General features: G+C 45.6%; 1 protein-coding gene across 1 annotated transcript; it reads right to left on the bottom strand.

The window, feature by feature from the left end:
* Nucleotides 1–932: 932 nt before the first annotated feature.
* LOC100553279 (taste receptor type 1 member 3) lies at nucleotides 933–12,015 on the bottom strand. Its single transcript, XM_003228934.4, has 5 exons — nucleotides 11,648–12,015; nucleotides 9,242–10,015; nucleotides 6,511–6,714; nucleotides 5,453–5,573; nucleotides 933–3,749 (listed from the first exon to the last, which is right to left on the bottom strand). Exons 1-5 carry the CDS (start codon nucleotides 11,912–11,914, stop codon nucleotides 2,824–2,826), a joined length of 2,292 nt encoding a protein of 763 aa, XP_003228982.4. The 5' UTR covers nucleotides 11,915–12,015; the 3' UTR covers nucleotides 933–2,823.
* Between the last annotated feature and the right edge of the window lie 281 nt (nucleotides 12,016–12,296).

The following is a 12,296-nucleotide window of genomic DNA, read 5'->3' on the forward strand; positions in this document are numbered from 1 at the left end:
ACATCCAGACTCTTGTCTGTTGGAAGCAAGCGTGAATTTTGCCATTGATCACCTTGATTAGCGTTTAATGGCCTTTTCAGGATAATTCCCCCAGGCAGGAAGCAGCCAAGCTTTGACGCTGCAAGGCCATTCAATGCTAATCAAACTGGCCAATGGCAACATTCACACTGGCCTCCAACAGACAAGAGTTCTTTCTCCCACCCTGGACATTATTCCACAGGCAGGAAGCAGCCAGACTTTGAAACTGCAAGGCTATTCAGTGCTAATCAAGCTGGCCAATGGCAACATTCACACTTGCCTCCAACACAACAAGAATTCTTTCTCCCACCCTGGACATTATTCCACAAATATATATAATCCCTACTTGCCTAGTTTCCAACAGACCTCACAACCTCTGAGGATGCCTGCCACAGATGTGGGTGAAACGTCAGGAGAGAATGCTTCCGGAACATGGCCACCCTGGGCCTTCCACACATATATAATCCCCACTTGCCTAGTTTCCAACAGACCTCACAACCTCTGAGGATGCCTACCACAGACGTGGGTGTAACGTCAGGAGAGAATGCTTCCGGAACATGGCCACCCTGGGCCTTCCACAAATATATAATCCTTACTTGTCTAGTTTCCAATTATGAATGCATCACAGAGTTAAGCGCCCGTGAGTGTTGTGTATTCGTAGTCCCTGCGTCAACAGACCTATGGACCTCACAACCTCTGAGGATGCCTGCCATAGATGTGGGAGAAACGTCAGGAGAGAATGCTTCTGGAACATAGCCAGACAGCCCGGAAAACACAGAGCAGCCCAGTGATTCCGTCATGAAAGCCTTCGACAACACATACGATTTGGTTCATTTGAAATAGGAACTCTAATACGGAGCTGCTGGACTTGGGGATGATGGAGCAGGGAAATGCAACACAGAATAGTAATAATAAATAATAATAAAACTTTATTAATATCCCGCCACCATCTCCCAGAAGGGACTCAGGGCGGCTTACAAAAGCACTAGTGGTGCAGCAATTACACAAAATGCAATTTTATATACACACACATATATATATACACACACACATAAAAGAGCAATGTACATAAACAGTGGGTTGCTGTGATGTGGGCGAAACATTAGGAGAGAATGCTTCTGGAACATGGCCATACAGCCCAGAAAATGCACAGCAACCCAACTCAATTACAGTTTAGCTGCGATTTTTGATGGGACTTTCATGAGATCACACAACACGCAAGGAGGCACTCCTCAACTATTAAGAAATGTAGATATTATTTTTGTAAATATACCTTTTGTAATTGTTAATATTGGACTCTGCATTTTGCCTGCTAAACTATAAATCCTTAACAGCCACATGGCACTTCACGCTCTGCTTGCTGTGAACTGAATGCTCAACTGGAAGTATCCTGTTTCTGTATCTTTGCCTCCTAAGCTCTAAATTCTTCACAGCCACATGGCACTTCACGCTCTGCTTGCTGTGAGCTGAATGCTCAACTATAAGTACCCGTTTTGGTATCTTTCCCTCCTAAGTTCTACATTCTTTGCAGCCACATGGCACTTCATGTTCTGCTTGCTGTGAGCTGACTGCTCAACTAGAAGTATCCCGTTTTTGTATCTTTGCCTCCTAAGCTCTAAATTCTTTACAGCCACATGGCACTTCACGCTCTGCTTGCTGTGAGCTGACTGCTCAACTAGAAGTATCCCGTTTTTGTATCTTTGCCTCCTAAGCTCTAAATTCTTTACAGGCACATGGCACTTCATGCTCTGCTTGCTGTGAGCTGAATGCTCAACTATAAGTATCTCGTTTTGGTATCTTTCCCTCCTAAGCTCTACATTCTTTACAGCCACATGGCACATTACACTCTGCTTGCTGTGAGCTGAATGCTCAACTATAAGTATCCCATTTTGGTTTGTTTCCTTCCTAAGCTTTAAATTCTTTACAGTCACATGGCACTTCATGCTCTGTTTGCTGTGAGCTGAATGCTCAACTATAAGTATCCTGTTTTTGTATCTTTGCCTCCTAAGCTCTAAATTCTTTACAGGCACATGGCACTTCATGCTCTGCTTGCTGTGAGCTGAATGCTCAACTATAAGTATCCTGTTTTTGTATCTTTGCCTCCTAAGCTCTAAATTCTTTACAGCCACATGACACTTCATGCTCTGCTTGCTGTGAGCTGAATGCTCAACTATAAGTATCCTGTTTTTGTATCTTTCCCTCCTAAGCTCTAAATTCTTTACTTGCTGTGAGCTGAATGCTCAACTATAAGTATCCTGTTTTTGTATTTTTCCTTCCTAAGCTCTTAATTCTTTACAGACACATGGCACTTCATGCTCTGCTTGCTGTGAGCTGAATGCTCAACTATGAGTATCCCGTTTTTGTATTTTTCCCTCCTAAGCTCTACATTCTTACAGATACATGGCACTTCACTCTCTGCTTGCTGTGAGCTGAATGCTCAGCTATAAGTATCCAGTTTGTATTTTGGATGCTTTGCTGTATTGTTGTAATTTTAAAGACAGAACTCTACGTGTTTGCCTCCTAAGCTCTAAATTCTTTTACAGCCACATGGCACTTCACGTTCTGCTTGCTGTGAGCTGAATGCTCAACTATAAGTATCCCATTTTTGTATCTTTCCCTCCTATGCTCTAAATTCTTTACAGCCACATGGCACTTCATGCTCTGCTTGCTGTGAACTGAATGCTCAACTATATGTATTCTGTTTTGTATATTTTCGGATACTCTGCTGTTTGGGGTCAGCAGAAAATCCTAAGACCCACAACTTCCTAGTGGATAAATGGTCCTTCCTCCTCAAAGGAGCTAATTTTAGGTATCTTTCCCTTGGATTCTATTTTGGGTGTAATCTTGAAAATAGTTCTGCGTGTTCCATTCCGGCTTAAACCAAATGATGTAGCATTTAGGGAGATAATAAGCCGTCAGCATGCCAAAAGTACACAGCAATATGGCGCCGATCTGTACCGCTGGCTGGTCCACTTGCTTCACAGTGGCATATGTCGGTATGAAGATGATCAAGGTGATGAAATAGGTGAGCATGGCAAAGGCGATGGCCCGGGCAATGTTGTACTTCTTGGGAGACGACTGCACCATGAAGGTGCAAATGAAAGAGACGAAGGCCACGATGCCGTTGAGCCCATGGATGGTGGCAAAGGTGAGCCAGGACTGGACCTGGCATTGGAGGAGGACTTCCTCGGGGAGGAGCTTGTAGTTCTGGATCAGGAGAGTTGGGGTGGCGTAGAGGTACACTACGCAGAGTACGGTCTCGGCTAAGACGGATACGGTCGCAAGGACACTGGGATGTCTCTGGATGATCGTGTGGAGGACGTTCGGTCGGCTGTCGGCAAAGTCGTTGACCAGCATGATCTGGAGAGCCTTGACCAAGATGGTGGAGAAGCAAAGGTTGAGGCACAGGGCGAAAAAGGGTTGCTGGATGCGGCAAATGGTTGGGCTGGGTTTGCCAAGGAAGAGGACGCCACTGATGCACGTGGCAGCGAGGCCGAGGAGGGCCACGAGGCACAGGCCACCTCCAGATGCCTCCACCGCTGGCGTTTGGAGGTTCTTCAGGAACAACACACCCGAAAGGCAGGTGAGAACAAAGGCCACCAGCAAGAGGCCCAGCAAGCAGACGGCCAGTGGCTCAGACCAGAAGATGTATTTCTCACCGCGGTCTAAACATTGAGTGCTCCGCTTGGGAGACCACTGGTGCTCGGGGCACGGGGTGCAAGTGGAGTCATCTGGAAGAAAGGAATAGAAAGAGGACAACATTGTTGGGTGAGTGGGGTTATTAACAAAAGACCTTCCCCATAAACATATAGCAGAGTAACTTACTAGAACAGCTTTGCTTTCACAGAGTTTCCTCTCACACAGAAGCTTCACACAGTAGCTTTACACACAGCAGCCTTCACACTGAAGCTTCACCAATGAGGCCTTAAACCTGGGGCTTCTCTCACCGAAGCTTCCTTTTTTGTTTCCACGCTGGGATTTTTTCTCATGCAGATAAACAGCTTCACTTTCACAGAGCCTCCTCTCACACGGAACTTATACAGGAGCTTCACACTGAAGCTTCACACATGAGGCCTTAAACCTGGGACTTCTCTCACCAAAGCTTCCTTCTTTGTTTTTACGCTAGGCTTCTTTCTCACGCAGATAAACAGCTTTGCTCTCACAGAGCCTCCTCTCACACTGAACTTATACAGGAGCTTCACACTCAAGCTTCACACATGAGGCCTTAAACCTGGGGCTTCTCTCACCAAAGTTTCCTTCTTTGTTACCACGCTAGGCTTCTTTCTCATGCAGACAAACAGCTTTGCTCTCACAGAGCCTCCTCTCACACTGAACTTACACAGGAGCTTCACACCTGGGGCTTCTCTCACCAAAGCTTCCTTCTTTGTTTCCACGCTAGGCTTCTTTCTCATGCAGATAAACAGCTTCACTCTCACAGGGTCTCCTCTCACATCGAACTTACACAGGAGCTTCACACAGTAGCTTTACACACAGCAGCCTTCACACTGAAGCTTCACAAATGAGGCCTTAAACCTGGGGCTTCTCTCAGCTAAACTTCCTTCTTTGTTTCCACGCTGGGCTTCTTTCTCATGCAGATAAACAGCTTCGCTTTCACAGAGTCTCCTCTCACACTGAACTTACACAGGATCTTCACACACAGCAACCTTCACACTGAAACTTCACACATGAGGCCTTAAACCTGGGGCTTCTCTCATCAAAGCTTCCTTCTTTGTTTCCACGCTAGGCTTCTTTCTCATGCAGATAAACAGCTTCGCTTTCACAGAGTCTCCTCTCATGCTGAACTTACACACAGAAACCTTCAGACTGAAGCTTCACACATGAGGCCTTAAACCTGGGGCTTCTCTCATCAAAGCTTCCTTCTTTGTTTCCACGCTAGGCTTCTTTCTCATGCAGATAAACAGCTTCGCTTTCACAGAGTCTCCTCTCACATTGAACTTACACACAGCAACCTTCAGACTGAAGCTTCACAAATGAGGCCTTAAACCTGGATCTTCTCTCAGCTAAACTTCCTTCTTTGTTTCCACGCTGGGCTTCTTTCTCATGCAGATAAACTGCTTCGCTCTCACAGAGCCTCCTCTCACATCAAACTTACACAGGAACTTCACCCAGTAGCTTACACACAGCAACCTTCACACTGAGGCTTCACACACGAAGCTTCTCACACACAAGGACTCTCTCACACTGAGGCTTCCTCACACTAGGCCTTCTTCATACTGAGGCATTCTCACTCTCCTGTGGATGACATTAGCTTATATTTGTGGAGACACAAGCTTGTCTGTGTAAGTGGACACCCCAGCCACATACACACATATGTATTTTCACTTTTATTATGTGTATAGATAATATATATAAACGTTTATTGGGGCTCCATGTGAAACATTTACATAATCCTGCTCCGAGATACCTTTCTTACCCGAGGAACTGTGGAAAGTCCCACTCTCACACTCGATGCAGTCGTAGCAGCAGAGGTGGAAGCCCTTCATACGACGGATCTGCCCAGATGAACATTTGGTCAGGCATTCAGACAGGGGCGCCTAGAAAAAACGGGAACGAAATCATGCATTTGTTTCTTGTATTAAATTTCATCATTTAGGATGCATCTACGTTGTAGAACAAATGCAGTTTGGAGTTGTTGTATGTTTTCTGGGCTGTATGGTCATGTTCCAGAAGTATTCTCTCCTGATGTTTTGCCCACATCTATGGCAGGCATCCTCAGAGGTTGTGAGGAATATATGCCCATGTTCCAGGAGTATTCTCTCCTGATGTTTCGCCCACATCTATGGCAGGCATCCTCAGAGGTTGTGAGGAATATATCTCCATGTTCCAGAAGTATTCTCTCCTGATGTTTCGCCCACATCTATGACAGGCGTCCTCAGAGGTTATGAGGAATATATGCCCATGTTCCAGGAGTATTCTCTCCTGATGTTTCGCCCACATCTATGGCAGGCATACTCAGAGGTTGTGAGGAATATATGTCCATGTTCCAGAAGTATTCTCTCCTGACGTTTCACCCACATCTATGGCAGGCATCCTCAGAGGTTGTGAGGAATATATCTCCATGTTCCAGAAGTATTCTCTCCTGATGTTTCGCCCACATCTATGACAGGCGTCCTCAGAGGTTGTGAGGAATACATGTCCATGTTCCAGAAGTATTCTCTCCTGACGTTTTGCCCACATCTATGGCAGGCATCCTCAGAGGTTGTGAGGTATATGTATATGGGAAGGCTGGCTGGAATCCTATGTCGCAGTTATGAATGCATCACAGAGATAAGCGCCCGTGAGTGTTGTGTATTCGTAGTCCTTGCGTCAACGGACCTACAGACCTCACAATCTCTGAGGATGCCTCTAATAGATGTGGGTGAAACATCAGGAGAGAATGCTTCTAGAGCATGGCCACACAGCCTGGAAAACATACAACAACCCTGTGATTCTGGCCATGAAAGCCTTCGACAACACAAATTTAACTCTTACCTTTTGATCCACGGTATGGAAGTGGACCATGGATTCGTTGATGCTCAGATTTCCATGGAAGCTTCCAATGCTGACGATCTCAGTTTTCTTATGGGGCCAGGTCCACGACAGGACCTCGTAGCCCATGTTGATGCTGTGTTGCTCGTCAAAATGGAAGGACTCGTTGTGGATGCTGAAATTGAGGTCATTCAGTTTCTCCAGAAGCTGCACAAATGGAAAACACTATTTACCAGGGAATACAGGAAAAAACCCCGCTGTTCTCTACCTTTCTCATGCCATTTCATAATTCTGTTTTGCTATAGGTGCTCTTACTGCCTATTACAGGGAAAACCAGCTGATTCCTAATCCATCTAAAATGCAGATTTGTGCTTTTCATCTTAAGAACAGACAAGCATCTCGAGCTCTGAGGATGACCTGGGAAGGAATCCCACGGGAGGTTTCAGGAAAAATAGGGTGAGATAAAGCAAGAAGCGACTTGAGAACATCCTGCAAGTCACTTCTGATGTAAGAGAATTGACCGTCTACAGAGATGTTGCCCAAGGGACACCCGGATGCATTACCATCTTGTTGGGAGGATTCTCTCATGTCCCTGCAAGCTAGAGCTGGCAGACAAGAGCTCACCCCATCTCACGGATTTGAACCAGCATCCTTCAGGGCCAAAAGTAGAGCCCCTTTCTTTCATCAGATACATGGATCTGCCCTGCCTTCGGCCTCATCACATGGAAATCCATAAGCCGTTTATGAACTCTAGTTGGCTGTTGTAAATTAATGTGGATGTTTGTTTAGATTTTATGTTATTATATAATTTTGTTTGACTATGTGTAATTTAATGGACTCAAATATATGTTTTTGGAGCCCCGGTGGCGAAGTGTGTTAAAGCACTGAGTTGCTGAACTTGCAGACCGAAAGGTCGCAGGTTCAAATCCCGGGAGCGGAGTGAGCACCTGCTGTTAGCTCCAGCTTCTGCCAACCTAGCAGTTCGAAAACATGCCAATGTGAGTAGATCAATAGGTACTGCTCCGGCGGGAAGGTAACGGCGCTCCATGCAGTCATGCCAGTGGCCACATGACCTTGGAGGTGTCTACGGACAACGCCGGCTCTTTGGCTTAGAAATGGAGATGAGCACCAACCCCCAGAGTGTGAGTAGATCAATAGGTACTGCTCCGGCGGGAAGGTAACGGCGCTCCATGCAGTCATGCCAGTGGCCACATGACCTTGGAGGTGTCTACGGACAATGCCGGCTCTTTGGCTTAGAAATGGAGATGAGCACCAACCCCCAGAGTCAGACATGACTGGACTTAACGTCAGGGGAAACCTTTACCTTTTATTATATGTTTTTATTCTGTATTGTTATTTTGATCTGTATAAGCTGTTTGTTTTAGTGCACTGTTTTGGGCATTGAATTTTGCCAATTTATGTAAGCCGCCTTGAGTCCCTTGGGTGAGAAAGGTGGGGTAAAAATGCTGTAAATAAATAAATAAATTGCAGTACACCAAAATACCCGGGAGTCACTCTGGGCACACAGAAGACAGAATGACTTGGAAGGCGCTGAATAGACTGCGCTCTGGCACCACGAGGTGCAGAGCCAATCTTAGGAAATGGGGCTACAAACTGGAGTCCACAACGTGTGGAGAAGAGCAAACCACAGACCACTGACTGCAATGTGGCCTGAGCCCTGCCACATGCACAATGGAGGAATTTCTCATGGCGACACCAGAGAAACTCCAAGTGCCCAGCTTCTGGTCAAAGGACATTTAGTAACATGCCAAGTTTCAACTTTGTTTATGTTTTAAATACATGTGTAATGAAGTACAAATTTTTGGTTTACAAATGTTATGTTTAATCGGGTGTTTGTGTTTTAGAAGGGTAAGTATTGCATGGCTGGTTGCCATGGAGAAGTGGGCGGAGCCAACTGCCATTTTGCTGAAGAAGTGCAGAGTTTAAAAAAGAGAGCCAGTCTGTGCTCTGATGAGGCACAGGGAAGACTGATCCTAGGTTAAGGGGATCAGGGAGACTCAATTGGTCATTCTGAGTCAGTTTAAAATAAGTTTGGTGACTTATTTGATATAATCTGTGTCCTAGTAAGGAACAGAGAATCTGTGATAGCAGATCACAGGGGTGACTGTGGTATAAAAGTGGCTGAGGAATAGAGTTTCCTTAGGTAAAAGAAGCAATATTTTAGAGAGCTGATTCATCTTATTCTGGAATTGTAACATTAAGAATACCTCTTCGTGAGAAACAACATTGTAACCACTAAGCTTTGTGCCTGCATGTGCCTTGTTCTTGTTTTTCTAACATGGAAGCCTCTGTCATATATATTATAAACCAAGGACGCTACCATCTAGAGTGAATAAGAAGAAGAAAGGAATAAAAAGTAAAAGGTCTCCTCCCTGAGTCTTTGGTGGCTAGATCATTTCAATTGGTGGTTCCATCTTTCCAAATTGGTGGCAGTCATAATTAGCTCCATTACAAATTGGTGGAAGCTCCGCGTAATTAAGAGCCCGTTACAATTTGGTGGCAACAGTGGGATAAAAAGATCCCCCCCCCCCCTGCCTGAAAGAGCCTTAGACATAATAATAACACCTTTACAACATGATAACTGCATCCTCAATACAGGGGAAATCAACCTGCTTTGTTTAGTACACCTTGCAAATGCTGATTTTGCTTCATTGCCCACTCTGTGCCCCTCTTAACAGCCCCTGGATCACCATGAGGGCGCTTCCGCACATACCTGCCAAGGTTTGACTCTGTGTTTCTGGCATTGCCCATTCTGGCATTGCAATGCCTCATGAAGGGCCTGGGCCACTCCGTACACCGCAGTGTACACAGCGAAGGTCTGGCGATGCCCGAGGACGGCGGTGACTTGATGGTGGGAAATATTGTTGCATTGCGGGCACTGTGGTCCCAGGACGGAGCCCAGCTGGCCAGCCTGCTCCCTGGACTCTCGGCAGAAGCTCTCCTGTTGGGTCAGCTCCAAGAGATCGGAGGTGTATTCCTCAAAGGCATAGACGTTCCTCGCCTTGATGACGAAGCCGATGACCGTCCCGATGTTCTGAACACCTTTTAAGGTGAGGACCACATCGGACATCACCCAAGCTTCGGTGGCGAGCCACACTTTCTGGCCCAATCCCAATTTGAACCACATTTTGAAGAATTCCCGGACCGATCGGTCTTTGGAGAACAGGACGATGACGTTGACTTTGGTCTCGTTGATGGAGTGGATGACCTGGGACATCTTCTCTTGGACGTTGGCGTTGGACAGATCGGTTGGGATGAGTCCCTCGTAGGCAATGCAGATGCTCTTGCTGTTCATCGTGGAGGACAACAGGCTCAGGCCTTCGCGGCCGTAGTCATCGTCGCTGGCGACAACCGCAATCCAGTTCCACTTGAAAGCAATCAAGAGCTGGGAGAGAGCGTCGATCTGGATCTTGTCACTGGGCACCGTGCGGAAGAAGGACGGGTATTGCTCATTGTTCAGCTTCTCTGATGTGGCTCCGTAGCTCACCTTGGGACAAAGAAGGTCATTTATTTTTGGCAGTATACTTTTTGAACTGTCGTTTTCATATAAGAGTATAAAGGTAAAGGTAAAGGTTTCCCCTGACGTTAAGTCCAGTCATGTCTGACTCTGGGGGTTGGTGCTTGTAAAGAGGTGTGAATTTTTTAGTTGACAGATGTCATGTTTAATTGAGTTTTAAAAGTCATGTTTAACTATGTTTGAAAGGGTAAGTATTAGAGTCAACAGTGCGTGGGGGATGGTAGCCAGCTCAGCATTCTGAGGCAGGTTGCCATAGTAACAAGGGCAGAGCCAACCACCGTTTGGAGAAAAAGGAGGGAAAAAGAGTTTAGTCTGTAATCGGAGGAATTGCAGTTAAGACTGATCCTCAGTGAAGGGATCAGGGTGGCTCAAATGGTTGATTTTGAGCCAATTTAAAATAAGTTTGGTGACTTATTTTATGGTAGTCTGTGTTCTGTTGAAGCACAGGGAAGGCTGATTCTCGGAGAATCAGGGAGACTCAAATGTTTAATTTTGAGTCACGTTTAAAATAAGTTTGGTGACTTATTTTAAGGTAGTCTGTAATCGGAGGGATTACAGGGAAGACTGATCCTCAGTGATCAGGGGGGCTCAAATGTTTGATTTTGAGTCAAGTTTAAAATAAGTTTGGTGACTTATTTTAAGGTAGTCTGTTATTGTTCTTTTTAACATCTCAGTCTCTGGAATCTATATTACCATCAAAAGCAAACCAGAAAGAAGAAAAATAAAATTTAATAAAAGTCTCCTCTCTAAGTAGCCAGTGGCTACATCTTTTATAGTGGTGGCAAGAGTTGATAATCCCCTTAACATCTGGTGGCCGCATTATAAACAGTTTTACCTCTGGTGGCAGCTTTTAAATAAAACATCTTTACAATTGGTGGCAGCGGTGGGATAAAAATATTTCCCCCTTCCTGAAGGAGCCTCAGCCATTATTAAACCTCTTTACAGTGCTCATCTCCATTTCTAAGCCGAAGAGCCGGCGTTGTCCGTAGACTCCTCCAAGGTCATGTGGCCACTGGCATGACTGCATGGAGCGCCAGTGTTACCTTCCCGCCAGACCTATTGATCTACTCACATTGGCATGTTTTCGAACTGCTAGGTTGGCAGGAGATAAGAGTATAATACATGCTAAATATTCAGATAAGAAAGCTTGAATCAGGCCCAGAAAGGAATTGGCAGCCACTGCAGGGCGGAAATACGTGCCTTGGGTCCAGAACCTGTCAATAATCTGGCTGCAGAGCTCTGTACTACCATATATACTTGAGTATAAGCCGACCCAAATATAAGCCGAGGCACCTAATTTTACCACAAAAAACTGGGATAACTTATTGACTCGAGTATAAGCCAAGGGTGGGAAATGCAGCAGCTACGGGTAAATTTCTATATCTATATAGATATATCTATATGTATAAAGGATTTGCAAAGACCTGCAAACATGAGGGGAAATTCATATATAAAATTAATGTATATAGATATATACACATATAAAGGTACATAGAGATGGCAAAAGCTTGCAAGGGGTTAATGCCTATATACAGTAGAGTCTCACTTATCCAAGCTAAACGGACCCAGGTGAATCATGACAAGGAGACCCTCTTCTTTTACCTGAGGGATCAGGAAGAAGCTAAACAGCTTGGCTGTGACCATGGAGAGCTCTGAGCTGTGGGGCCCAATGACGGCCAGCACTCTGGTCCAATAGTCGGTGTAGTCGCAATGGACGCTGATGCTGCTGGTGTTCATTTCAGAGAGGAAGAGCAAGCTGGGCTGGAGGACCACCACGGGCTCCATGCAACTGTCGTAGAAGTCATAGCCCAATGTGATGCCCGGCAGCAGCGTGGTGGAGTTGTTGATCTCCTCCACAGCAAACTTCATGCCCAGCGCCCAGATGAGCCCAGCGGCATAAAGCCTGTGGACGAAGCAGTGCAAAGGAGGAGAGGTTAAGGCAACATTTGCAGGTGGCACCTGCCATGTCTTCAGTTTTTGGACGTACAATGCTCATATTTTAGAATCATAAGAGTTGTAAGAGACCTTGTGGACCATCCAGTCCAACCCCCTGCCAAGAAGCAGGAAAATCTCAGTTACTTTACTATTGTTATTGAGTAGAATCAATCCTTACAAGCAGGATACATTATCTACCATATGTACTCATGCATAAGTTGGAAGCAAAAATACCTTATATACTCAAAGATAGGCCCTTTTTTTGAGCCTCCCTCGGCTTATAATGGGGTCAAGCCGAGTAGTGGAGCCTGGACGC

This window comes from Anolis carolinensis, unplaced genomic scaffold, assembly GCF_035594765.1.
Source record: "Anolis carolinensis isolate JA03-04 unplaced genomic scaffold, rAnoCar3.1.pri scaffold_15, whole genome shotgun sequence".
Taxonomy (NCBI): Eukaryota; Metazoa; Chordata; class Lepidosauria; order Squamata; family Dactyloidae; genus Anolis; species Anolis carolinensis.

What these genes read in the sequence shown, in the direction of transcription:
- LOC100553279 (XM_003228934.4), bottom strand. Translation starts at nt 11,914, where the DNA reads ATGAAGTTTGCTGTGGAGGAGATCAACAACTCCACCACGCTGCTGCCG. An exon ending in GCTTCTTCCTGATCCCTCAG is followed by an intron (nt 10,016 to 11,647) that starts GTAAAAGAAGAG and finishes CTTTGTCCCAAG; the next exon opens with GTGAGCTACGGAGCCACATC. An exon ending in TCCATACCGTGGATCAAAAG is followed by an intron (nt 5,574 to 6,510) that starts GTAAGAGTTAAA and finishes CGTTTTTTCTAG; the next exon opens with GCGCCCCTGTCTGAATGCCT.